General features: G+C 36.8%; 1 protein-coding gene and 1 long non-coding RNA gene across 27 annotated transcripts in view; one reads left to right on the forward strand and one right to left on the reverse strand.

Annotated features, from left to right (window-relative positions):
- The window catches only part of Doa (CDC like kinase darkener of apricot), a 470031-nt gene that overhangs the window by 95495 nt on the left and 347425 nt on the right, over positions 1-27111 (reverse strand). For 3 of the 26 annotated variants that reach the window (XM_073960760.1, XM_073960758.1, XM_073960759.1), the window contains exons 1-2: positions 26394-26779; positions 9246-11242 (exon numbers count right to left, since the gene is read on the reverse strand). The exons of 10 other annotated variants lie outside the window; for them this stretch is intronic. In XM_073960760.1, the coding sequence (XP_073816861.1) occupies positions 9246-10946 (1701 nt within the window). In that variant the 5' untranslated portion in view covers positions 10947-11242; positions 26394-26779. Of the gene's footprint in view, positions 1-1765; positions 6379-9245; positions 11243-26393; positions 26871-27111 lie in introns of those variants that run through there. 13 more of the 26 variants (XM_073960721.1, XM_073960720.1, XM_073960714.1 and 10 more) reach the window with 9 other exon arrangements.
- On the forward strand, positions 17552-23377 carry LOC141389359 (uncharacterized). The gene is made up of 3 exons (XR_012409027.1): positions 17552-18991; positions 22180-22506; positions 22548-23377. It is a non-coding gene; the product is annotated as an uncharacterized lncRNA (long non-coding RNA).

Genomic DNA, 27111 nt, shown 5'->3' on the forward strand with positions numbered 1-27111 from the left:
AAAATGCAATAAAATAAATTGGCAATGACAAATAATTGCATGATAAGCAGTCAAATGAAATTTTTGTTTAGATTTTTAATTGGGGTCAAAGAACTGCGTTTTATGAAGGGGGGAAATATTAAAAAAAATTATGAAAATATTAAAAATAGAAAAAAGTGAATATTGTTTGCCTTACTTGAGAAACCAAAACCAAAAAAGAAAAAAATAGACTGGCAATGATAAACAATTGCTTGATAATCAACAGCAAAATGCATTTTTTCTTGTTTAGATTTTTTGTTAGGGTCAAAAAAACCCCTTTTTGTGAAGTGACAATTTAAAAAAAAATATGATAATATAAAAAAATCAAAACTAGGTAAACCCAAAGTATTTTTGTATAGAATATTGCATAAATATGTGACTTTTAGGTCAACAGCAAAATTAATTTTTCTTGTTTAGATTTTTTGTTAGGGTCAAAGAACCCCTTTTTATGAAAAGGAAAATATAACAAAATTAAAAATATGTAAACCCAATGTATTATTTGTATAGAATGTTGTATTAATATGTGACTTTTAGGTCACCGGGTCTAATACTTATTGAGATACCGCATACGCCTAGGTGATCCAAATAATTAATAATACTTATACGTCACCAAGAACACAAAAATATATTAATATTGTTTTTAAACATAATAATTAAATAAAATCAAACGTTTTTTGATCGTGAAGTCTTATTGTTTTTTGTTTATCCTTTATTTTAAATGTTTCGCAATTTACTTGAATTGCATCCTCAGGGAAAATAAGTAAATTCAAAATAAATAAATTGGCAATGACAAATAATTGCATGATATGCAACAACAGCAAAATTAATTTGTTGTATAGATTTTTAATTGGTGTCAAAGAACTTAAAATTTTACTGAATATTTTAAGTAAATATTGTTTTGTTTGCCTTCCTTGAGAAACCAAAAAATAAAATCAAATAAATTGGCAATAACAAATTTATATTGCAGGATAAGCAGCAGTCCGAATTTTTGGCTGTTTAGATTTTCTTTTTGTTAGGGTTAAAGAACTTCGTTTTTTGGTGGGGGAAAATATTAAAAAAAATGTGAAAATATTAAAATAAAAAAAAACTCTAAATAAAGTAAAATAGGTAAATTTAACGTATTATTTGTATAGAATATTGAATTAATGTGTGAATCATACGTCGCTGGGTCTAATACTTGTTGAGATACCCCATACGCCTAGGTGAAAAAAATTAATAATACTTATACGTTCCAAAGAACACAAACATATTTTCATGTTTTTATAATAATAGTAATTAAGAAAAATATGAAAATATTTAGATTTAAAAATAGGTAAAGCTAATGTGTTGTTGTTATAAATTGAGTTAGTATGTCGCTCATACGCCATCCCGTACTAATCCTTATTGAAATGACACATACGCCAAGGCGATAGAAATAATTAATAGTACTTATACACAAAAATATTTTAATATTGTTCTTAAAAATAATAATTAAATAAATTATGTTTAACCATCCTTTTTTCATATCAATAACTAAGTCCAAAACTTATTTCATATAAATTAAAAAAATCTATTATTTTATATTAGAAATAAATTGTTTTAGTACCTTTTCATGCACAATTCACAAGCGTTTTAGGAAACATAGCAACACTATTGCAGAGCAGCAGGTGGGTGAATGGCGGTAGACATCATTACAGCTCACATTAAAACACGAACACAAACAGAAAGAAACAAAAACATATTCAAGAGAAAACTTTAAAGAATTCACCTCAGTGGTAAAATGTAAACCTATGGCCGATTTGGACATTAAATTGTTCGATTTTGAGTGGTTCAAAATCATTGAAGTGCTCTGTTGCAGGGGATAATGGTGTGGTTGTTGCTGCTGTTGTTGTTGTGCAGCAACATGTTGCTGATACATAAAGTTTTGTGTCTGTTGCAAATGTTGCTGGGCGGTTGGTTGTCCTGGACCACCCGCAATTGGTTGAAATACTTGCGTGGCATGTTGGTGTTGCGGTGGTTGTTGATAAAAACTTAATGCAGAGGCCGAAGCCGATTGCATTAAGGGATGTTGTTGTGGTTGCGTGTGACCCGGATGTTGTTGGTGTTGTTGTTGTTGCTGTTGCATAAAACGTGTAATGCCACCTCCTGTTCCAGCCGCACCAGCTGCTTGATTTGCTTTTTGTTGATAATATTTTTGTTGCTCTGCAGTGGCTTTACCATAATAACTATCAAATGTTTGTAAAATTTTACGTTCTGGCTGCACAACATGTTGTGGCAACATGTTGCCATAGCTGTTGGTAGATGGATGTTGTTGCTGCTGATGCTGTCCCATTGGTATGTGGCCTATATTAAGCTGTACACTAATTGGCTTTTGAACCGCTGAAAATGAGGCCGAATGACTGAGAGGATTTTTCGTTCTTGAGGGATAAACCACAAAGGCAGAGTTATGTTGTTGTGGTTGCTGATTATTAAATTGTGCCTGATGCTGGTTAGATTGTTGGTGTTGTTGTTGTTGCGCCTGCTGCTGATTACTAAATTTATTTTCCTTATTACTTTTTTGCATAAAATGTTGTCCTCCGCCACCAGCTGCCGAGGGTGTGGATATGGGTTTAAATGTGGTCAAGTTTGGTTGCTGTTGCTGAAATTGTTGCATTTTCTTGGCAACATTTGTTACCGAGCTACATTGTTGTAACTTATTTTGTTGCTGATAATGAGGATCATTGGTATTGCAGGCAAATGTGGACCAATTCAAGAAAGTTTTCTTTTGTTGGGGATAATTGTGGGGTGGAGGCCCAGCAAAATTGTGATTGTTTGCCTCTTGTGTTGCCGCAACATGTTGTTGCTGCAGTTGCATGGGTTGCAATAAATGTTGCCTTTGATAGCTGGCCATTGGTATTTGTGATGTTGAACTTGACTTGCCAATGGGATATGTTTTCTTTGTGTTTATTGCCACGGGTATTTGTGATTGATTTGCTGCTGCGGATGATGATGACGTTGTTGCTGACAAGGTTGCCCCCGTCGTCGTCGACGGCGTTTTTATTGCGCATGAGGCCGCCGTTGCAGTGACTAAATTTTCATTAACCTTGCTGTTGTTTATTGAGGAGGAGGTTGTCGTTTTGTTGTTGAGGTTCATCATTTCATTATTTATTGGCTCCTGTTTCGATTTCTCATTACCAATGGGGTTCGTTGCCGCCGCTGCTGCCAGTGCAGCTGAGGTGGTTGTTACATCTGTAGTTGTGGCCGCTGCCGCCATTGGTTTTTGTGTAAGTTTTTTCGTTTTATCAGTGAAAGATTTTTCGATTTTATTATCGCTTTCCTTTTGACGCTTTGACAATTCTAAATTGGCAGCACTTTGGGCTTTTGAGATCTTATAGCCAACACCACCACCAGCAATGGTGTTGTTGCTATTTTGCCCCGCAGCTGATGATGTTACTAATACCGCTGCTGATGATGATGACGATGAAGACCCTGACGTTGGCCCCATTTGATTGCCACCAGCATTGGCAGCTTGTTGTTGGGTTGATGACGCAGATGCCGATGAATTTGAATTCATCAACTTATCCTGGGCCGGTGGTATGTGAAAAGTGGATGTCAATTTTGTTAGCTGCGGCAAATGGGTGGCACAACAATTGGTAACAGTTATGCTGCCGGTACTAATGGTACTGTTACTCTTTTCAGACTTGCGTTCCAGGGAAGGAGATTCAGTGTTGGTAGAATTTGTAGAGGAGACACTACCTTTCATGGCAATTTGGCCAGCACTTTTCGGCACCGGATCCTTGGGTTTGTATTCCATAAAGGAAGGTTTTGTTTGTGGTTTCTGTTGTTTCTGCTGTTGTTGTTGCTGCTGCCTTAACATCATGATTTCATCATTTAAAGCGGAAGTACCCATTTTCTCAACACCATTACCAGTGGTACTGCTGGGTGTTGTTGCATTGCCAGCCATTAGCGAAGTCGACATAATCAACGGTTTTAGGGGAGATGAATCACTTGTCTGCGGTACCAAATTCGGTTGCAGTTGCTTACTAACACCACCAAAAGGACTATATTTAGGTGTTCCATAAACATTTGAACTTGATAGACTCTTGAGCAGGCCTCTTAGGGGATTTGCTGCATCATTTTGTTTGGGTGAGGAAGATGATGAAGAAGGTGACGCATACAAACCCGCCGTTGACATTGTCATTGAACTGGCCATGGGTAAGGCGGCAGCTGGCCTATTTATGGTTTTATTCGCACCAGCCAAGGGTGATGATGTAGCTTCCGTTTTTGGTTCCGGTGGCAAGAGAATGGCACTATTTGAGGTACTGCGACTAAGGGCCGGCAAATGTTTCATATAGCAGGGTATGTGGGTTTTGGAAGAGGAGCGCCTAAGATTGTTGAAGCCCAGTGTGGGATGTTGAGAAGCCGCCGCCACTGCAGTTGGATGTTGTTGCAAAATACCCATGTGACCACCACCACCTTGAGGTACATGGGTCATGGAAACGCTTTTATTGAGATTGCCGCTTGCCGTTGCCACTGGAGGGTTAACTTTAACCGGTACCTTGCTGGAGAACAAAGTAGACGTTTCACTGGCCTTGGGTGAGGATGGTTCATTGCATATCAATTTATAGAGATCTTCCTTGGTTACAGCCTGTCTAACCTTCATATCCAAATGGGAAAGGGAGGCATTCTTTTGCAACTTATTGGGAGGCTGTGGCATATTTTGTTTTTGCAATTCCTTTTGTGCTGCCTCAGCTACGGTGGGATCAAATATGGCCAATTTCTTGGCAGTTTGAGCATCCACTTTGAGTGGAGCTCCAGCAGCTCCCACCGAGGGATTACATATTTTCTCATAATTCCACAGGGTCCTCTTGGGAGTTTGTCTCTTTTGGGATTGGGCCAAATTGTCGGCCCAAAACTCATTCATGGTTTGTTTGTTCAGCGACATATTTGAACCATTTAGTTGGGAATTTTTCTCCTCAGCCAAGGTGAGAGGTTGGTCAAAAAAGTTTGTTCTTTGCAGGCCGGGAGAATTTGCAGAGGAGCTGGTGTAGGGCATATTTGAGCTGGATATGCTGCGTTGCAATTTTGGTTTTTGTTGAAATATCGAAGGATATTGTATGCGCTGTTGCTGCTGGCTACTTGGATTAACAAAATTTGGAGCCGTATTGCTATTCGTTGAGGCGGCTGATGGCGAGGAGGGCGTTGTGCCCAACATTTGAAAATTCGTCGAGGAGGATTTTGTCAATTGATTTTTCTCCACTGGCTTGAGTATCGACTTCTGCAAATCGCCCACACTTTGCTGTGAATCGGATTTACTTAAAGGAGCCTGCCTTTTCTTTAGCTTGTCATAGAGGACCTCACATTCCCGAAATTCTTTGTGTAACTTTCGATCCAATTCACTATAGTCGGGTAGTGACTTCAAATATTTATTCATCATTTCAATTTCGGCATCATAAAAAGAGGCATCCAATTTGGTGGAGGCCTGTACAGCTGCCGTCTTCTCTTCCAATTCCTTTTGCTGGGCAATCAATTTATCCAAATCTAATTTGGAAGAAGAACTTTTGGGAGATGAGGCCATTTGGGTTTTCGAAAGTCCCGTAGTAGTTGTAGACTTGGGACTTTCATTGAGCAGCCGGTGTATGTTGCCATTTGAGGGTACCTTGGGTGCCCTACAAGGCAATGGTGGCGGCGGTGGCGATGAAGAAGGTGATGACGTGGATGAAGATAACGAAAGGCTTGAAGCCGGACTAGATGCTATAGCAGCCATCATTCGCGCCGGTACTGCTGGTATTGTTATGGGCGATGATATTGTACCCGTTGAGGCATTATATGCCAAGGGATAATGTTTTCGTGCTGAGGGTGGTGTTGATTTTGGACTTACCGGTGGTAGGCCACGATTTTTCCTTCCCGCCAGGGGTGAGGAAATGGGCGATCGCAGGCCAGATTTGGTTTCAGCTTTACTTGAGGACATAACGGTGGCCATTTGTGGCGACATCATTTGATAGGAGGAGGAGGAAGCTTGTGATTTATTCATGTAGGCAATGTCGTTGTTGTTGCTGTTGTGATTCTCTATATTAGAGGAGGGTTCATTATTGCATTCAGAACGTTTAGCAGACTGTTCAATTTCTGTGGCAGATTTATGGTTTGTTTCTTGAGATTTTATTGTTGTTGTTGTTGCTGTTGACTTTGTATCATTGTTGTTGCTGGTGGCGGCAGTCGAGGTGACATTACAGTTGTTGTTGCTGTTACTATTATTATTGTTGGTATTACAAACTTCATCAGTTCCAACATTTTCACTCATTTGGTTTGAAATATTAACGAGGCAATGATGCGAATGTTTTCAAAGAGACCTTTTTTAAAGTTTTGTGTAATTTTTAAAATTATTTTGAAAAGTTGTTTCTGCTTATTTTTGTAAGAATATTCGATCATAAATTTCACTTAACTCGATTCCGCGTAGGATAAATTGAGGAAAAATTTGTGGCCCTACGAATCGGTTGACTTTGTGTGACATTCTTGTTTTCTTAATTTTTATTTTGTGTTTCGATTCAATACAGTTTGTGTCAAGATTTCCCTGGTAGATTTTCTTTTAATTTCTTCTATAAGGAGGACCTTAGCTAAGAAGCCTTTTGTGGCTTTACCTATGAAGGCCTTTCTGGCTTCACCTAGAAGGCCCTTTAAGGCCTTCTATAAGATGCCCTTCAAGGCCGTCTATAAGAAGTCCTTCAAGGCCTTTTATAAGATGCCTTTCAAGGCCTTCTATATAAAGACCTTCAAGGCCTTCTTTAAGTAACTCTTCAATGCCATATTTAAGAAGCCCTTCAAGGCCTTTTATAATAAGCTCTTCAAGACCTTCTATGAGAAGCCCTTCAAGGCCTTCTACAAGAAGACATTCTAGGCCTTCTATAACAAGCCCTTCAAGGCCTTCTATAACAAGCCCTTTAAGGCCTTCTATAAGAAACCCTTCGAGGCTTTCTATAAGAAGCCTTTCAAGGCTTTCTATAAGAAGCCCCTCAAGGCTTTCTATAAGAAGCCCCACAAGGCTTTCTATAAGAAGCCCTTGAAGGCCCACTTCACATCACGGCCTTCAATTAGCTTCTATAGATGGCCTTCAAGGGCTTCTCATAGAAGGCCTTCAAGGGCTTCTCAAAGAAGGCCTTCAAGGACTTCTTATAGAAGGCCGTAAAGGGCTTCTTATAGAAAGCCTTAAAAGACTTCTTATAGAAGGCCCTAAAGGACTTCTTATAGAAGGCCTTAAAAGACTTCTCATAGAAGACCTTCAAGGGCTTCTCATATGCCTTAAAGGAATTCTTATAAAAGACCTTCAAGGACTTCTTAAAGAAGGCCTTAAAGGACTTCTTTAAGAAGGTCTTAAAGGACTTCTTTCAGAAGGCCTTAAAAGACTTCTTTAAGAAGGTCTTAAAAGACTTCTTATAGAAGACCTTCAAGGACTTTTTATAGAAGGCCTTAAAGGACTTCTTATAGAAGGCCGTAAAGGACTTCTTATAGAAGGCCGTAAAGGACTTCTTATAGAAGGCCGTAAAGGACTTCTTATAGAAGGCCGTAAAGGACTTCTTATAGAAGGCCTTAAAGGACGTTTTATAAAAGACCTTAAAGGACTTCTTATAGAAGGCCTTAGAGTTCTTATTACAGAAGGCCTTAAAGGACTTCTTAAAGAAGACCTTAAAGGACTTCTTATAGAAGGCCTAAAAGGACTTCTTATAGAAGGCTTTAAAGGACTTCCTATAGAAGGTCTTAAAGTACTTCTTATATAAGGCCTTAAAGGACCTCTTATAGAAGACCTTAAAGGACTTGTTATAGAAGGCCTTAAAGGACTTCTTATACCAGGCCTTAAAGGACTTCTTATGGAAGGCCTTAAAGGACTTCTTATAGAAGGTCTTAAAGAACTTCTTATAGAAGGTCTTAAAGAACTTCTTATAGAAGGTCTTAAAGGACTTCTTATAGAAGGTCTTAAAATACCTCTTATAAAAGACCTTAAAGGACTTCTTATAGACGGCTTCAAGGACCTCTTATAGAAGACCTTGAAGGACTTCTCATTGAAGACCTTCAAGGACTTCTCATTGAAGACCTTCAAGGACTTCTTACAGGCATCAAAGGACTTCTTACAGAAGGTATTAAAGGACTTCTTATGGAAGGCCTTAAAGGACTTCTTATAGAAGGCCTTAAAAGACTTCTTATAGAAGGCCCTAAAGGACTTCTTATAGAAGGCCTTAAAAGACTTCTTTTAGAAGGCCCTAAAGGACTTCTTATAGAAGGCCTTAAAAGACTTCTTATAGAAGGCCGTAAAGGACTTCTTATAGAAGGCCCTAAAGGACTTCTTATAGAAGGCACTAAAGGACTTCTTATAGAGGGCCTTAAAGGACTTCTTATAGAAGGCCTTAATGGACTTCTTATAGAAGGCCTTGAAGGACTTCTTATAGAGGGCCTTAAAGGACTTCTTATAGAAGACCTTGAAGGACTTCTTATAGAGGGCCTTAAAGGACTTCTTATAGAAGACCTTGAAGGACTTCTTATAGAAGACCTTGAAGGACTTCTTATAGAAGGCCTTAAAAGACTTCTTATAGAAGGCCCTAAAGGACTTCTTATAGAAGGCCTTAAAAGACTTCTTTTAGAAGGCCCTAAAGGACTTCTTATAGAAGGCCTTAAAAGACTTCTTATAGAAGGCCTTAAAGGACTTCTTATAGAAGGCCTTAAAGGACTTCTTTTAGAAGGCCTTAAAGGACTTCTTTTAGAAGGCCTTAAAGGACTTCTTATAGAAGGCCTTAAAGGACTTCTTGTAGAAGGCCTTAAAGGACTTCTTATAGAAGGCCTTAAAGGACTTCTTATAGAAGGCCTTCAAGAGCTTTTTATAAGAAGTCTTAGAGGGCTTCTATAAGAATTTCACCAAGGACTTTTATGAGCAGCCCTTTAAGGCTTCTATGATAAGCCCTTTGAGCCCTTCTTTCCGAAGAGCGTTTTTATTTGTGAACCTTTAAACAAGTTTTCTCTTTACGTCACATCACAACACATCAGACGACAGGTTGATAAAATAATTAAAAAAAAAACATTACAACAACAACAACATTGAACGCACAAAAGAGAGGAAACAACAAAACCAACAAACAATACACACTTTTCCTCAAACACAACAAATTCCAAATACATCCTCCACCAACAACAATGGACATACAATGGACGAGAGACTGACTGAAAAAACAGGACTCCATAATGATGAACGCGCAGCAACACACATGGAAGTGATTTGAACCAACCTTAATATATTGTTCCGGTATTTTGGAATTTTTCGGTACGATAAACTTCTTGATAATTATAATTTTATCACCTTCAATCTTTTGTATGGTTATGGGAACACCTGGCATTGGCCGGGCCGGTTTAGCGGGTTGGGCAGGAGGATGATGTACTGCCGTGGTACGTGGACCTTGGGGTCCCGTGAGTATACCACCAGGATTTGGTTTACTAGCAATTGTTGCTGATTTTTGCAGTGGTACTGGTTTTGGTTTGGGCTTGCTGCTGCTACTCGAGGAGGACGAAGAGGGTTTATGCTCCTTGCCATCACTGCGTACAATGGACAGATGATAGAGTGGTTTATCATCATCCAGGATACTTTTTTGTGGTTCGGTTTTACGTTCAACTTTACGTAGCACAACACCCAGCATGGGTCCCTCATTTTTCTTCACCGTTATGTGGGTACGGGGTGGTGTTACTTTTTTCAAACTAACGCCCAGACTAACCCCCACTGGGGGTGGAGTTTTGGTGCGATGCACCATTTTACCCGTGGGAATTTCTCTACGCAAAGTTTCTGCTGCAATTTCTTTGATTTCTTCTTGGGTTAGTTCTTCTTGCACCTTGGGATCGGTGTGCAGTACTGGCTCATTGGCTATCAAAGGAGAGGGTCCGGGAAATAGACCAGCCAAACTACTTCTACGCCTCTCCATATTGGGAGCTGAGGCTGTTTTAGCCAGTGGAAAGGGTGTTAAGGGTGGTGTGGGGGGTAATGTTACCGTGGCAGAAACGGATATGTCACTAATAATGCTGGCATTGCTGCTACGACGACTGGCATCTTTGCTGGCCGAATTGAGACGCTCCGGTGCTGTACTACGTTCCGTGTGATTTAAACGACCATCATCTGGCAAAGAATCTGAACGTCTTTCTCTGCTATCTTCGCGATTGCGACGTTGTTTTCTCAACATTTCAATGGAGTCCAAAATCGATGGACGTTTGCTTTTGAAGCGTTCGGAATTTTCCATGTCCGTTAGAGAAATATCGGAATTATTAAGGGGATGTTTGAAAAATCCTTCGGGTATATTTTCCTCAGATGTTTGTTGGGAAGCAGATTTTGGAGGTTTTAATTTGCTGGCTGCCGAGGAAGAATTTGCTGCAGCAGAAGCGCTTAGAGAGAGGAAATGATCTTCCATGCCATCATCAAGCAAAGATGGTAATGATGTTATGCGCTCCCTGGGAGCTGGAGAGGATGGTAATAACCTTGGCCCTTCAGCGTGCAAATGATTTCTATCAACTTTATCATCTTCTTTTTCTTCTTCCTCCTCCTCTGAAGACTCTGAATTCTCTTCATCGGATTTATTTGCCCACTCCACTTGTACTGTGTTGTTTGTTGAGAAAAAGCTGGCCTCACTGCTTGTCTTCGATAGACTGTTAGGAGCTGGTGGTGGTTCACTACGGAAACTTGACACGCTATCATTTTTTGTTAGGGATGTGCTACTGCTGGACGGAGCACTTATTATCATGCCTACATCTTTGGCTTTGGCCAGGGCGTTTTTAATCTCAACAGCAGCTGCTGCACGGGCAGCAGCCAATTCTGTGGCTGTCATTTGTTTGACACTAAGACGACGTTTTTCATCGACAATATGCGTGGCAGTAACACCATTATTGTTTGTCGAACCAAGGTCGGGACAGCCCATGGCAATTAGTTCGCTTAACTCGTTGGTAGACATTGTTGTGGTTGTTGGTTTGTTGTTTTTTTTCTGTTGTTGCTGTTTGATTTGTTTGGGTGTTAGCTAGCCTTCGAACGATTTGCTTGTGAGAAAACTTCAGGTTGTCAGTTGATGGTTTCTCTGTACGTTCAATGTTGAGTGTTTTGGAATTTTTTTTATTTACAAAAATATTTGTTGGTAAATTTTCCAGTTTATTCAACTTAAAATCGCATTTTCACTTGATTTGTTGTTGGTGTTTGGTTTGGTTTTTTGAGTCCCCAAAAATTGAAATTTTTTCTTCACCGATTATTTAATCACTAAAATTTTTCTCATTTCATTAACAGATAAATTTAAATTTGCAAATAGAAACGGAGGTATTATTTTTAATGGTCTTTCAATGCGTTTGCTTTTCTTTGTAGTTTGTCGAAAACTAAAGGTGTGTTTCAATGAATTTTCCTCAATTAAAAAAAATTGATAAGATTTTTCTTGTTTCGCCATATTGTCTTCTATAAAATTGAAAAAAAAAATCGAAAAAAAATAATCGAATTATCTGAAATTTATCTACGCAAGACATTTATTTTTGTTAACTTTCACGACTATATTTTCTACCCCCTCTCCCTCTCTTTCTCACTGTGCTGGTCAGTAATTCAATGTCAATGTTTTTCAAAAACGAAAAAAAATCGAAAATACCAACAAAAATTGTTGTTGCCATCTGATCTGCTCTTGCCATTTTTTTATGTTTTTTTCTTGTTTAATTTTTTGGCAACAAATCTTTTTTAAAAATTTTTTCTTTCCTTTTTTTAAAATAAAGAAAACATTGAAATAGGGAATGTGTCGATTTAACGATATATATTCATAAAATGTTTCTTGTTTCGATTTGTAAATTATTTGTTTGGGGGCAAAATGTTATTGCGCTCAAATGCCTTGATAGGAAGGAATTCAATTCGATCGAGTGTTGTCATGAAATTAAGAAAAAAAAAGTAATAAAACAAAAACAAAGGCGCCACTGCTAATTAATTGTCTGACAAAAAAAAAATAGATTCAAGTCCAAGCGGGTTGTAAAAAATACTTTTTGCTTGAAATTTTTAGAAACAAAGAGAACATGTCTAATGTCAGAATATAAATTGTAGAGATGTGTGATACAGACATGATCATTTTGCGACATGTAGGTCAACAGTTTTGCAACATGTTGCTGTGAAAGGCATTTTTGTAGGAAACATACAAAAACCCTTGCCCTATACGAAAGCCCTTTGAAGGTCTTCCATAAGAAGCCTCTTAAAACCCATGAAGGTCTTCATAAGAAGTTCATGAACGCCTTCTATAAACAGCCTTTAAAACAATTTATAGTTAGCTGCTTAAGGTCTTTTATAAGTAGCCCTTGAAAGCTTTCTATGAAAAGTCTTAAAAATCCTATATGAGAAGCCCTTGAAGACCTTCATAAGAAGCTTTTGAAGTAATTTTGTAAAAAGGCTTAGAAGCCATGAGGGCCTTCTGCAAGAAGACTGTTTGTTTAAATCTGTTGATTATCTCGAACACGTTGAGAAATACCCAAAATGTTGCTTAGATTTAAGGGCAACATGATGATGACATGACAACAACAAATTTTCGTAAGTAGAAGTTTTTTTAGAATGGACATTTAAAAATTACGGAAAAATTGTTATAATATTCTAATTATCCCGTCTTGATTTATTTAATTCCTGAAGCGTTTTTTATTAACCTGAGAAATCATCATTCTAGGCGATTTTAATGCCAAAATTGGAAAGGAGAATATATTTGGCCCAACAGTCGGGAAATTCAGTCTCCACAGTGAAACATCTGACAATGGTATGAGGCTGATAGACTTTGCAGCTGCAAAAAACATGGTAGTTAGCAGTACCAGATTTAATCATCTCGATATTCATAAGGGCACTTGGTGTCTCCAGATCAAAGAACAAGTAATCAAATTGATCATGTTGTGATAGATGGAAGACATTCATCGAGCGTGTTGGATGTACGATCGTTCCGAGGCGAAAACATTGATTCGGACCACTACCTTGTTGGAGCAAAGGTACGTACCCGTCTAAACGTTGCAAATAAAGCACGAACAGACACAACGCGGAAGTTGGACATCGATAGGCTGCAATCACAACAGATAGCCACAGCATATTCCACTCAACTAGCCCAATTGCTTAATCAAAGCACTACTCATCCCGATAACATATCAGCGCAGTGGCAAAGCATTGCCCACTCCATGCAAACAGCCGCAAAATCCATACTTGGATACCAGAGACCTCCACCAAGGAATCCATGGTATGATGAGGAGTGTCGTGCTGCCACCGAAGAGAAAAATGCGGCATATAGGGCTACTTTACAATCCGTAGCAACGCGTAGCGCACGAGAGAGATACAGGGAGAAAAGGAGAGAGGAGAAACGTCTTTTCCGCAGGAAAAAGAGAGAGATGGAAAAGCGGGAGTGTGAAAAAATCGAGATGTACAGGAGCCAGAATGAAGTCCGAAAATTCTACCAAAGAGTCAAGCATCAAACTGATGGCTTTGGTACAGGCACATCCTCCTGTAGAGACTAGCAAGGTAATTTGGTAACTGATACAGATAGTGTACTCAGGATATGGAAAGAACATTTTTCAAATCTGTTGGTATCCAATAGCAGCGAAGACGACGAAGATACCACAGTCCCAATCCCAGAAGATGGTATTGAATGTATACCGCCCAGCCAAGATGAGGTAAGGACAGCAATAAATCGGCTGAAGAATAATAAGGCAGCAGGGGCCGATGGCTTACCAGCCTAGCTGTTCAAAACCGGAGGCGACACGCTGATAAGGTGTATTCATCAGCTAGTTAGCACCATCTGGCAGGAAGAACGAGTACCCGACGATTGGAACCTGAGTATCCTGTGCCCCGTCCACAAGAAGAGAGATAAGACTGTATGCTCTAACTATAGGGGCATAAGTCTACTCCCTATTGCCAACAAGATCGTGTCAGGGATATTGTGCGAACGACTAAAGCCTATGGTCATCGAGATAATTGGACCATAACAATGCGGCTTTAGACCTGGCAAGTCCACCATTGACCAGATATTTACCCTGCGGCAAATCCTGGAGAAGACCCAAGAGATGCAGATCGACACATATCACCTTTTTGTCGATTATAAAGCAGCTTTCGACAGTCCCCTCCGATTAAAGGTATTCCATTCAATGTCTGAATTTGGTATCCCCGCAAAGCTCATCCGGCTTTGTAAGATGACTTTAACTGACACTGGGTTACCACTTAAAATTGGAAAGAACCTCTCCGAACAGTTTAGTACCAAAAGAGGTTTCAGACAAGGAGACAGCCTTCCGTGTGACCTATTCAACATTTTGCTGGAAGTAACTGATAAAGGAAGTAACTGATACCTTTAGGAAGGTCGAAGGAGAATCTGCGAAAGTGGGTCTGGCGGTAAACGGCGAAAAGACCAAATTGATGGTGTCGACGCGCAAAGCGTCCATAGAGCTCGGACCAACTGTGGAAGTTGGTACCTATAATTTTGAGGTAGTTAAAGACTTCGTCTACCTCGGCACTGCCATAAACACAACAAACAACATCAGTTGTGAAATAAGAAGAAGAATTGTATTGGCCAACATATGCTACTATGGTTTAAGTAAGCAATTTAAAAACAAAGCCACATCTCGTCAAACAAAAGTCCGTGCTAATGTATGGCTCCGAAGCATGGGTACTTGCGCAAGCAGATAAGGCAGTGCTTCGTGTGTTTGAGAGGAAAATTCTTCGATTTGCGTTGACGGTGAATATCGACGTCGTATGAACCACGAGCTATATCAGCTATACAAAGACATGAATATAGTTAAACGTATCGAGATGCAACGAGTGCGTTGGCTAGGCCATATCATAAGGAAATCAAAATATTCTGCAACATGTCAGCACGTATCAACTAAGAATTCGTCGAATTCTGTGAGTTGATTTTGATTTTGGTGTGTCTTTGGAAAAGCCGAAAAGTGAGTGTGATTCTCATTCATATGGGAATACCAGACACTTAAAGAGTTCGGTTTTTCGCAAAAAAGGCATCATTTCAAAAACTGAGAAGCCAATTGATAATTCCCTTCGCCGGGATGAAATCATGATATTGGTAGCGATCAGTAAAATTTTGCAACACTGTCAGTTCGTTTTGAAAAACATTTTATCACTGAATTTTTGGACATTTGAACTTGCCGACAAAAATGTGGATTAGGAATTAACTGCACCAAGACACAAATGTTGAACTTTTGTAGGGCAGGTACCCTAGGGAGGACCGATATTGGCCTAGCATTTTAGTGACAATTTTTAAATATTGGGGTGAAGTACCGAAAGTTGTGGACAGGTATTGCCCATGAAACTATGTTTGGATATAATATGACGAAGACCAAATGTTGGACTATATGGGTTGAACAGTTCGAGAGTTATCGTGCTCTCCGACCGCCACATATGGTGACACTTCGTTTTTTTTACACCTTTCGGGCTGTTTTCCCAACAAATATAGACTTGCCCCTGAAAAAACTTTTACCGTCGTAATAGAGGTAGCGAATGCAAATAGCTTCAACAAAAATCAAAGTGATTCGAGAGCAGGTCTTAAAGTGAACTTATCCAAAATTTTGTGTGAGAGGTACCAGAAGGAGTAGACAAATATAGTCCATATCCGAACCTGATCTATATCTGGTAGCTATATTAGGATGTGCAAAGTACATATAGATTACATCGGTCACGCCCTTCAAGAGTTATCGTGCGCAAATTTTTCCGAAGATTTTTGAACTTTTGTGGGGGAGGTACCTGAAGGAGTGGACCGATATAGCCCAGCTTCGAACTTAAACTATGTTTTGATAAAATATTACGAAGGCAAAATTTTGGAATGAATCGACGGATCCGTTCGACAGTTATCTTGCGCTCCGACCACCACACAAGCTGTCATAGGGGCTTTTTGCAACTTTCCGGCCATTTTCTCAGGATGTATGGACTTGCCCCTTATAAAACTTGTACCGTCGTAAGGGGGGAAGTGAATACAAGTTGTTACAACCAAAATCAAAGCGATTCGAGAGCAGGTCCTAAAATGAACTTATCCGAAATTTTGTGTGGGAGGTACCCGAAGGAGTGGGCCGATTGAGAATATTAAAAAATCATCTAAGTCTGGTAGAAATTTCACGATGTGCAAAGTATGGACCAAATCGGTTGCTCCTGTCAAGAGTTATCATGTCCATAAATTTTCTGAACATTTTGGAACTTTTGTGGGGGAGGTACCGGAAGGAGTGGACCGATATAGCCCATCTTCGAACTTAAACTAAGTTTGGACAAAATATTACGAAAGCCAAAATTTGAATCGAATCGGTTCATCCGTTCGAGAGTTATCGTGCGCACCAGCCAGTCAGACAGGCAGACGGACGGACATTGCTAAATCAACTCCAAATTGTCTGAAACACATTTCGTCCAAACATACTTGGGGTCTAAAACCATTATTTCGGGGAGGCACATTTTGCCCGTATGAAAGTGTATATACCCTTTCTAGCCTAAAGGCTGAGGGTATAAAAAACTAAACTGTTAAAATCAACGCTACCTCCCGATTTTCGACATTTTGAAGGTTGTGGCCTCAATATACCACCGAAATGGCTGAAATGTGGTATTTAGTCTTCGTTAGGCGTAAAAAACATTCCACCTGAAATTTGTCGGTATAGGTCTTCATATCACTCACGGATTTTCAATATTTTGAAAGTTTTAGCCATCGATTTAAAACATTATAAAAGGTATTGCTCAATTTTATGTATTTCGAATTTTTTTGGTATTGTGTAGTCAAAGGATAGAAAGAACAACGATGAGCTATTTTACATTTTCCTTCTGAAGTGGATGTAACTTTGTATTTTGGAATCTCAGCTCTCTCAAGCTGTCTATCAACATAATCAACATATAACTTATTTGGTTCTACTCCAGCAAAAAACTTATCTCCCTCTATATATTTATCAAAAATCTATATTGCCTGACAATATGCACCCTGACCTATTATTTAATAATTTTGCATTTACATTTCAAAATATTTCCGTTTACAAATTTATTTGCGTCCTTGTCCAATATAACTACATATGTATATACAAACAAGCTGTAAGCAATTATAAATAATTTATAGGCTAAGGTAAAAATACATCATTTCAAGATGTTTTTTTTTTAAAATACAACAGGCAAACACATGTTTAAATTATTTCCACCAAAAAAAATGAAAATAATGAGAACAATGGAAAATGTGTCAAAAATATCAATTTTCCTCTCTCTCACGTCATATAAAACTGTAGCCTTGAATAGAGACAAATGGTTTTCGACAACAGGGGTTAACTACTGCTAAAAGAAAATCGAATCGAATTTTCTAGCGAAAAAAACAAAGAAAAGCAAATGCATTGATTTGAATTGAGTAAAGGAAAAAAGGTCATAAAAAGATAAATGTATAAAATGAAAATAAGGAAATTATGTTTCCTTCCACATGGAAGAGGAAAATAAATGCAAAAATATAATTGAATCGGTCACACATTTTTTGGTTTGTTTGAAAATGTTTTTTTTTGCGGCGAAATAAAAACGATTTGAAAACGTCACACATTTCAAAATGAAGTCGTCGGCATTTACTTGCTTTTTTGTTTATTTTTATTTATTTTTTTGTTTTTGTGTTTGGCTATTTGTTTTGTATACGACGAAAAAAATGCAGCAGGCGGTGATAGATTTTGCGAAATCTGCTGTTTATTTTATTTTTATTTCTTAATTTTGTTTTCTTTTTCGTCGTTTTTGTGCACTAAAATTCACTTGATATATGTATAGATTTAAAGGCGGAAAAACTAAATAAAACACTTGATATATAAATTTATTTCTTCTTTGATGGCAAACGCGTGCGTGTGTGTGTTTGTGCGGATTGTATAATTTTTTTCTTGGTTCGAGTCGTTTTGTTGTTTAAAGACACATTTCATTTTGAAAAGAAAATTTGGGTTAGGAAAGTATAATAATAAAACGGCATAGCAAATGCAAAAAAAACACTTTTGCATTAAAAATATAATTTATTAAATACACTTAATAAATGTACTTAGTTATTGTTGGATTTTTGGAACACAATTATAGATTGGATTTTTAATACTCTGGGAAATAATTTTTCAAGAATTTCACATTAAAATTGCAATAATGCACAGTAACTATATTTTTTTTTTGTTTCCGTCCCAGAAGGAAATATTTTCGTGGTCATAATTGCAAAAGAACTTAAATCACATAAGGTTTAGAATATAATTTTTAGGGTAAAATATACTTTCCGAATATATAATACAATATGAATGTGCAAAAGTGTTCAAATATAATACAAAACCGCACAACAATTTCAATAAAAAACATTTATATTTATATTATTTTCATGATTCTTTAAACACTTCACGTTGATCGAAGCACAAAGCAAAAATCGCGAGTTAAGTTCATTTGCAATTATTGTGACCATATGTACAATTTTCAGCTTCCTTTTGTTTTTATTATTTTTCCAGGTTTATTATTTTTGCCTTTCATCAAGCATTTCATTCAACACATCACACACAATATTCCATAATTTTTTTTTTTTTTGCATTGATCCTAAAAATAGTTCGGTCTATGTTTTAAAAATAAAACTTTCTTTTGTCGATAATAATTACCGTGGGTCTACACACAACTTTAGCATAATCATCAACGTCAGATGGAAAATATGCACAGTATTCAAAATAATGTAAAAAACAAATATCATCATCTGACAAATATTTTTCTATAGAAATATGTGTCTTGAGAGTCACCTGAAAAAAATCCGTCCTTAGTAAACTAAAAAACATTTTTCCATAGAAAAAATGGGTTCTCAGTAAAATGAGGAAAACTTTTCTATAGAAAAATGTGTCCTCAGTAACCTGAGAAATGGTTTTCTATAGAAAAACGTCTGATCAGTAAACTTAAAATTTTTTTCTATAGAAAAATAACAAAATATTCCACAGAGCACATAGGAGACATTTTTCTACAGTAAAATATTCCTCAGGTTATTGAGAAGAAATTTTTCTGCGGCAAAATATTCCTCAGGTTATTGAGAAGACATTTTTCTACAGCAAAATATTTCTCATATTTTTTTATACCCTCAGCCTTTAGGCTAAGGAGGGTATATACACTTTGATACGATGAAAATGTGCCTCATCGAAATAATGGTTTTAGACCCCAAGTATGTTTGGACGAAATGTGTTTCAGACAATTTGGAGTCGATCTAGCCATGTCCGTCCGTCTGTCTGTCGGTCTGTCTGTCTGTCCTGCTGGCTGGAGCGCACGATAACTCTCGAACGGATAAACCGATTCGGTTCAAATTTTGGCTTTCGTAATATTTTGCCCAAACTTAGTTTAAGTTCGAAGATGAGCTACATCGGTCCACTCCTTCCGGTACCTCCCCCACAAAAGTTCGAAAATGTTCGGAAAGTTTGTGCGCACGATAACTCTTGAAGGGAGTGACCGATTTGGTCCATACTTTGTATAGCGTAAACTTTCTACCAGAGTAATATGAGGTTCCAATATGGTCTCAATAGGTCCACTCCTTCGGGTACCTCCCACACAAAATTTCGGAAAAGTTCAGTTTAGGGCCATCTCTCGAATCGCTTTGATTTTTGTTTTAGCAACTTTTATTCACGGCCCTCTATACGACTGTACAAGTTTCATCAGGGGCAACTCCATACTTCCTGAGAAAATAGCCTGAAAGTTGCAAAAAACCCCTGTGACACCATGTGAGGTGGTTGGAGCGCAAGATAACTCTCGAACGGATCTGCCGATTCTGTCCAAAATTTGGCCTTAGTAATATTTTGTCCAAACATAGTTTAGGTTCGAAGATAAGCCATATCGGTCCACTCCTTCAGGTACCTCCCCCACAAAAGTTCAAAAATGTTCGGAAAAATTGTTCGTACGGTAACTCTTGAAGGTAGTGTTCGAATTGTTCCATACTTTACACATCCTAATATATCTACCAGATATAGATCAGGTTCAAATATGGACTATATTTGTCTACTCCATCCGGTACCCCCCACACAAAATTTCGGATAAGTTCACTTTAAGACCTGATATCGAATCACTTTGATTTTTGTTGAAGCAACTTGCATTCGCTGCCTCAATTACGATGGTAAAAGTTTTTTAGGGGCAAATCCATACTTCTTGAGCAAACAGTCCGAAGAGTGTAAAAATCCCCTATGGCACCATATGTTGTGGCTGGAGATCCACTTCCATAACGGTCAATGTCGATCCATTCCTTTAAGTATCTCTTCCGCAAAACTTTTGATCTTTAATCCTAATCAAAATTTTTGTCGGTTCAAACGCTCAACATTTTTAAAACCCCCCAAACACATACGTATTTTGGAAAAAAATTGTTTCAATATACACAGGCTGAGGGTATATCTCTGTCGGCAAAGCCGACTGATACTTTTTTACTTGTTCTATAGAAAAACAAGTAAAAAAGTATCAGTCGGCTTTGCCAACAGAGATATACCCTCAGCCTGTGCAAAATGAAACACTTTTTTCACAAAAAACTTGTGTATCTAGGGGGTTTCAAAATTTTGGTCGTATGAACCGACAAAAATGTTGATTAGGATTAAAGTTCAAAAATTTTGTTGAAAAGGTACTTAAAGGAATGGACCGACATAGACCATGGGGGTTCCATAGGGGGTTTTTACACCCTTCGGGCTGTTTTCTCAAGAAGTATGGACTTGCCCCTGAAACAACTTTTACCATCGTAATTGAGGCAGCGAATGTAAGTTGCTTCAACAAAAATCAAAGTGATCCAATAGCAGGTCTTAAAGTGAACTTATCCAAAATTTTGTGTGGGAGGTACGGGATGGAGTGGACAAATATAGTCTATATTCGAACCTGATCTATATCTGGTAGATATTATGAGAATGTGTAAATTATTGACCAAATCGGTCACTCCCATCAAGAGTTATCATGCGCACAATTTTTCCGAATATTTTTGAACTTTTGTGGGGTAAGTACCTGAAGGAGTGGACCGATATGGCTTATCTACGAACTTAAACTATGTTTGGAAACAATATTACGAAGGCCAAATCTTTGCCGGAATCGGCATATCCGTTCGAGAATTATCTTGCGGTTCCACCCATAAACATGGTGTCATAGGGTTTGTTTTTCAACTTTCAGGCTATTCTTTCAGGAAGTATGGACTTGCCCCTGAGGAAACTTGTACCTTCGTATAGGGGACAGTGAATACAAGATGTTACAACAAAAACCAAGGCGATTCGAGAGCAGGTCCTAAACTGTACTTTTCCGAAATTTTGTGTGGGAGGTACCAGAAGGAGTTTACCGATTGAGTCCATATTGGAAACTCATCTAAGTCTTGTAGAAATTTCATAATGTGCAAAGTATGGACCAAATCGGTTACTCCCTTCAAGAGTTATCGTACGCACAAATTTTCCGAACATTTTCGAACTTTTGTGGGGGAGGTACCGGAAGGAGTGGACCGATATAATCCATCTTTGAACTTGAACTAAGTTTGGACAAAATATTACGAAAGCCAAATTTTGGACCGAATCGGCATATCCGTTCCAGAGTTATCTTGCGCTCCAACCACTACACACGGTGTCATAGGGTTTTTTGTAACTTTCAGGCTTTTTTCTCAGGAAGTATGGACTTGCCCCTAATGAAACTTACAGCGTCGAATAGAGGACAGCGAATACAACTTGCGTAAACAAAAATCAAAGCGATTCGAGACCAGTTCCTAAACTGAACTTTTCCGAAATTTTGTATGGGAGGTACCCGAAGGAGTGGACCGATTGAGTCCATATTGGAACCTCATCTAAGTTTGGTAGAAATTACACGATGTGCAAAGTATGGACCAAATCGGTTATTCCCTACAAGAGTTATCGTGCGCACAAATTTTGCGACAATTTTTGAACATTTGTGGGGGAGGTACCTGAAGGAGTGGACCTATATGGCCCATCTTCGAACTTAAATCGAATCTGGACAAAATATTTAGATACCCAAAATTTGAACCGAATCGATTGATCCGTTCGAGAGTTATCGTGCGCACCAGCCAGCCAGACAGACAGACAGACGGACAGACAGACAGACGGACGGACATTGCTAGATCTACTCAAAATTGTCTGAAACGGATATCGTACAAACATACTTGGGGTCTAAAACCATTATTTCGATGAGGCACATTTTTGGTCGTATCAAAGTGTAAATACCCTCTTTAGCCTAAAGGCTGAGGGTATAATAATCCTCAGACTACTGAGGACAAATTTTTCTATAGAAAAATAATCCTCAGACTACTGAGGACAAATTTTTCTATAGAAAAATAATCCTTAGACTACTGAGGACAAATTTTTCTATAGAAAAATAATCCTCAGACTACTGAAGACAAATTTTTCTATAGAAAAATAATCCTCAGACTACTGAGGACAAATTTTTCTATAGAAATATAATCCTCAGATTACTGAGTTCAAATTTGTCAATAGAAAAATAGTCCTCAGATTACTGGGGACAAATTTTTCTATAGAAAAATAATCCTCAGATTACTGAGGACAAATTTTACTATAGAAAATAATCCTCAGGTTACTGAGGAGACATTTTGCTATAGAAAAATATTCCTCAGGTTACTGAGGACAAATTTTTCTATAGAAAAATAATTCTCAGACTACTGAGGACAAATTTTTCCATTGAAAAATAATCTTCAGATTACTGAGGACGAATTTTTCTATAGAAAAATAATCTTCAGATTACTGAGGACAAATTTTTCTATAGAAAAATAATCCTCAGACAACTGAGGACAAATTTTTCTATAGAAAAATAATCCTCAGATTACTGAGGACAAATTTTTCTATAGAAAAATAATCCCCAGATTACTGAGGACAAATTTTTCTATAGAAAAATAATCCTCAGATTACTGAGGACAAATTTTTCTATAGAAAAATAATCCTCAGACTACTGAGGACAAATTTTTCTATAGAAAAATAATCCTCAGACTACTGTGGACAAATTTTTCTATAGAAAAATAATCCTCAGACTACTGAGGACAAATTTTTCTATAGAAAAATAATCCTCAGACTACTGAGGACAAATTTTTCTATAGAAAAATAATCCTCCGACTACTGAGGACCAATTTTTCTATAGAAAAATAATCCTCAGACCACTGAGGACCAATTTTTCTATAGAAAAATAATCCTCAGACTACTGAGGACCAATTTTTCTATAGAAAAATAATCCTCAGACTACCGGGGACCAATTTTTCTATAGAAATATAATCCTCAGTGTTCTGAGGACAAATTTTTCTATAAAAAAATAATGCTCAGTCTACAGAGGACAAATTTTTCTATAAAAAAAAATAATCCTCAGTCTACTGAGGACAAATTTTTTTATAGAAAAATAATGTTCAGATTACTGAGGAAAAATTTTTCTATAGAAAAATAATCCTCAGATTACTGAGCACAAATTTTTCTATAGAAAAATAATCCTCAGGTTACTGAGGAGACATTTTTCTGTAGAAAAATAATCCTCAGGTTACTGAGGAGACATTTTTCTATAGAAACATAATCCTCAGGTTACTGAGGAGACATTTTTCTAAAGAAAAATAATCGTAAGGTTACTGAGGAGACATTTTCTATAGAAAAGTAATCCTCAGGTTACTGAGGGGACATTTTCTATAAAAAAGTAATCCTCAGGTTACTGAGGAGACATTTTTCTATAAAAAAATAATCCTCACATTACCGAGGACAATTTTTTCTATAGAAAAATATTGCTAAGGTTACTGAGGACACATTTGTCTATAGAAAAATATTGCTCAGGTTACTGAGGAGACATTTTTATATAGAAAAATAATCCTCAGGTTGCTGAGGAGACATTTTGCTATAGAAAAATAATCCTCAGGTTACTGAGGAGACATTTTTCTATAGAAAAGTAATCCTCACGTTACTGAAGACAAATTTTTCTATAGAAAAATATTCCTCAGGTTACTGAGGAGACATTTTTTCTATAGAAAAATATTCCTCAGGATACTGAGGAGACATTTTTTCTATAGAAAAATATTCCTCAGGATACTGAAGAGACATTTTTTCTATAGAAAAATATTCCTCAGGTTACTGAGGAGACATTTTTCTATAGAACAATATTCCTCAGGTTACTGAGGAGACATTTTTCTATAGAAAAATTTTCCTCAGGTTACTGAGGAGACATTTTTTCTATAGAAAAATATTCCTCAGGTTACTGAGGACAGATTTTTCTATAGAAAAATATTCCTTAGGTTACTGAGGACAGATTTTTCTATAGAAAAATATTCCTCAGGTTACTGAGGACAGATTTTTCTATAGAAAAATATTCCTCAGGTTACTGAGGACAGATTTTTCTATAGAAAAATATTCCTCAGGTTACTGAGGACAGATTTTTCTATAGAAAAATATTCCTCAGGTTAATGAGGACAGATTTTTCTATAGAAAAATATTCCTCAGGTTACTGAGGACAGATTTTTCTATAGAAAAATATTCCTCAGGTTAATGAGGACAGATTTTTCTATAGAAAAATATTCCTCAGGTTAATGAGGACAGATTTTTCTATAGAAAAATATTCCTCAGGTTAATGATGACAGATTTTTCTATAGAAAAATATTCCTCAGGTTAATGAGGACAGATTCTTCTATAGAAAAATATTCCTCAGGTTAATGAGGACAGATTTTTCTATAGAAAAATATTCCTCAGGTTACTGAGGACAGATTTTTCTATAGAAAAATATTCCTCAGGTTACTGAGGACAGATTTTTCTATAGAAAAATATTCCTCAGGTTACTGAGGACAGATTTTTCTATAGAAAAACATTCCTCAGGTTACTGAGGAGACATTTTTCTATTGAAAAATATTCCTCAGGTTACTGAGGACAGATTTTTTTATAGAAAAATATTCATCAGGTTACTGAGGACAGATTTTTCTATAGAAAAGTAATGCTCCGGTTATTGAGGAGACATTTTTCTATAGAAAAGTAATCCTCAGGTTACTGAGGAGACATTTTTCTATAGAAAAATATTCTTCAGGTTACTGATGAGACATTTTTCTATAGAAAAATAGAACAGTTTGTCCGCAGTAACCTGGGCAATACTTCTCTATGGCAAATTTTTAATTTTGACTTAAATATTCAACTACCGTATTTTGTCATCTGAACACTGTGCATTAATTTTGAAAAAAAACAAGCATGTTTTTGCTCTACTTTGTTGCTATGACATGTTTTGAGATAATTATATTAAAATTTGTGAAAATTAAAAAAAACGTTTTCTATAATTTTTTGTAATTTATTGGCATGTTGTTGATAGTTTTTTGTTTTTCTTTTTATTTCCACTTTTAATTTTTTTTAACTGAAATATGTCATATGATTGTTAATTTTAATTCAATTAAAAATTTATATTTTTATTTTTATTTATTTTATTTTTTTAGTTTTTTTTTGTATCCCAAAAACGATCTATTCAATTATTTTACATTTGTTTCCCAATTTTAAATAAAGTTACAATTTGTTTTGTATTTGATATTGTTTGATGGATTTTTTGTTGGTGGGTTGGATTTTATTCTACTATTTTTTTTCTTTTTGGTCTTGTTTTCGAGTAGTATTTTTAAAGCATTATCGGTATTTTCTATTATTTTTATTGACATTTCTCACAATTTGGGGGAATGCAGTAGACATTGGTTATTTCTGTTTTGGGGGTACATTTTCAAAATATTGGCAAATACGATTTTTTTAAGTAGTGCTATTATTGCCTTTGTTATTTTCTTTTCTTTTCGTTTTTGGGTTATATCACCACTTATTTAAGTAACCCAAAAAACAAACAGTAAAAAATACACACAACACATTTTATTTTGCTTATTTCCATAAAACAAAATAAGAACAGGCAAGAAAAGTAGAACTATTTCGGAAAGGAAAAACATTTCCATAATCCACACAACTAAGAAGAGTAGCAGCAGCAGCAACGGGCGGCATCACACAGTACGACAACATAATTTCAGAATACACCTGAAAACAGTTGTTGTTGTTATTTGTATAATTCCCGTAACGTGTAGCATCAGCGGAAAGAAACAACAAAACCGAGAAATCCATATAAATAAAAAATACGCCGCACATACACACGCACATTTGTTTGAAGAAATTGAATTAGTACAAGATTTCGCAACATCTGGCCGCCTGTGTTTTTTTTTCTCTTTTTCTAAACATCACTATATAAAAAATATTTTTTTTGTATTGAAATTTGAAATGTTATTTTTCCTCAATTTATCCATTGTTGTAAGATTTGTTCAAAACCCGGAAATTTTAATTATTTTTTGTTTAATATCAAATTGAAAATCTCCACAAATCATTTTCATTCACTTTATGGTTGTTTTAAAAATAAATATAATATTTATAATTTTCATTGATTTTCGTTAATTTTTTTTGCTTCCAAACTGATCGCTTTAAATTCACAGAAAACACACCAATTTTGTTGTTGTTTTTGTTGTTATTTTGGTTTCACAGTTCACACAATCCGTGAAAAATCAAAACGGGAAATCGAATAGATAATAAAATTACAGTGTGAAAAAAACAGAAACACTCTAAAAGTTAGATATTGTGAATTCAAGTAGCGTAAAGAGACCACCGCGACCAACGAAACTCTGCACAACCGTCTAATGAAGATTCGAATCTTCGTCTGATTTAAGATGTTCGAAAAATACAAGATTTTGGTGGTGGCAGAAAGTGCCGAAACACAAGCAAAAATACAAAAAACGAAAAGGAAAAACACTTTTCCGAAAGGTGTTTTCATCGAAAACAAAATCAGTTTCCCCACCCCGTCGCACCACACCGACAATCCCACCGCAACTATAACTTTGTGTACTCAATTCGTTCGTTGTGCAAGGCGGCGGCCGTGGCCCCCCTTGTGAATGAATCGATCTTTCGAATGTTTTGGCGTCATCATTCTCTGCAATAATTCTCGCTCTGCCTCTCTCTCTCTCGCCGCTTTTCTTGGTAACCCCATCAACATAAAATCGCTAGAGTTTCCTATTTTCGAAATTGTTGAGAAAAATAATGGCAAAATAGAATTTGGAAAATAAGCAGTAAAAAAACCAAACAAAAACATTCGTATTTTTTTTTTCTTTAATTCAAACGCGAAGATCAGTGGATTTTTATAAACAAACATTGAAAATTTCATATTTC

This window comes from Musca autumnalis, unplaced genomic scaffold (assembly GCF_047663935.1).
Source record: "Musca autumnalis isolate F117 unplaced genomic scaffold, ASM4766393v1 scaffold_1, whole genome shotgun sequence".
Classification (NCBI taxonomy): Eukaryota; Metazoa; Arthropoda; class Insecta; order Diptera; family Muscidae; genus Musca; species Musca autumnalis.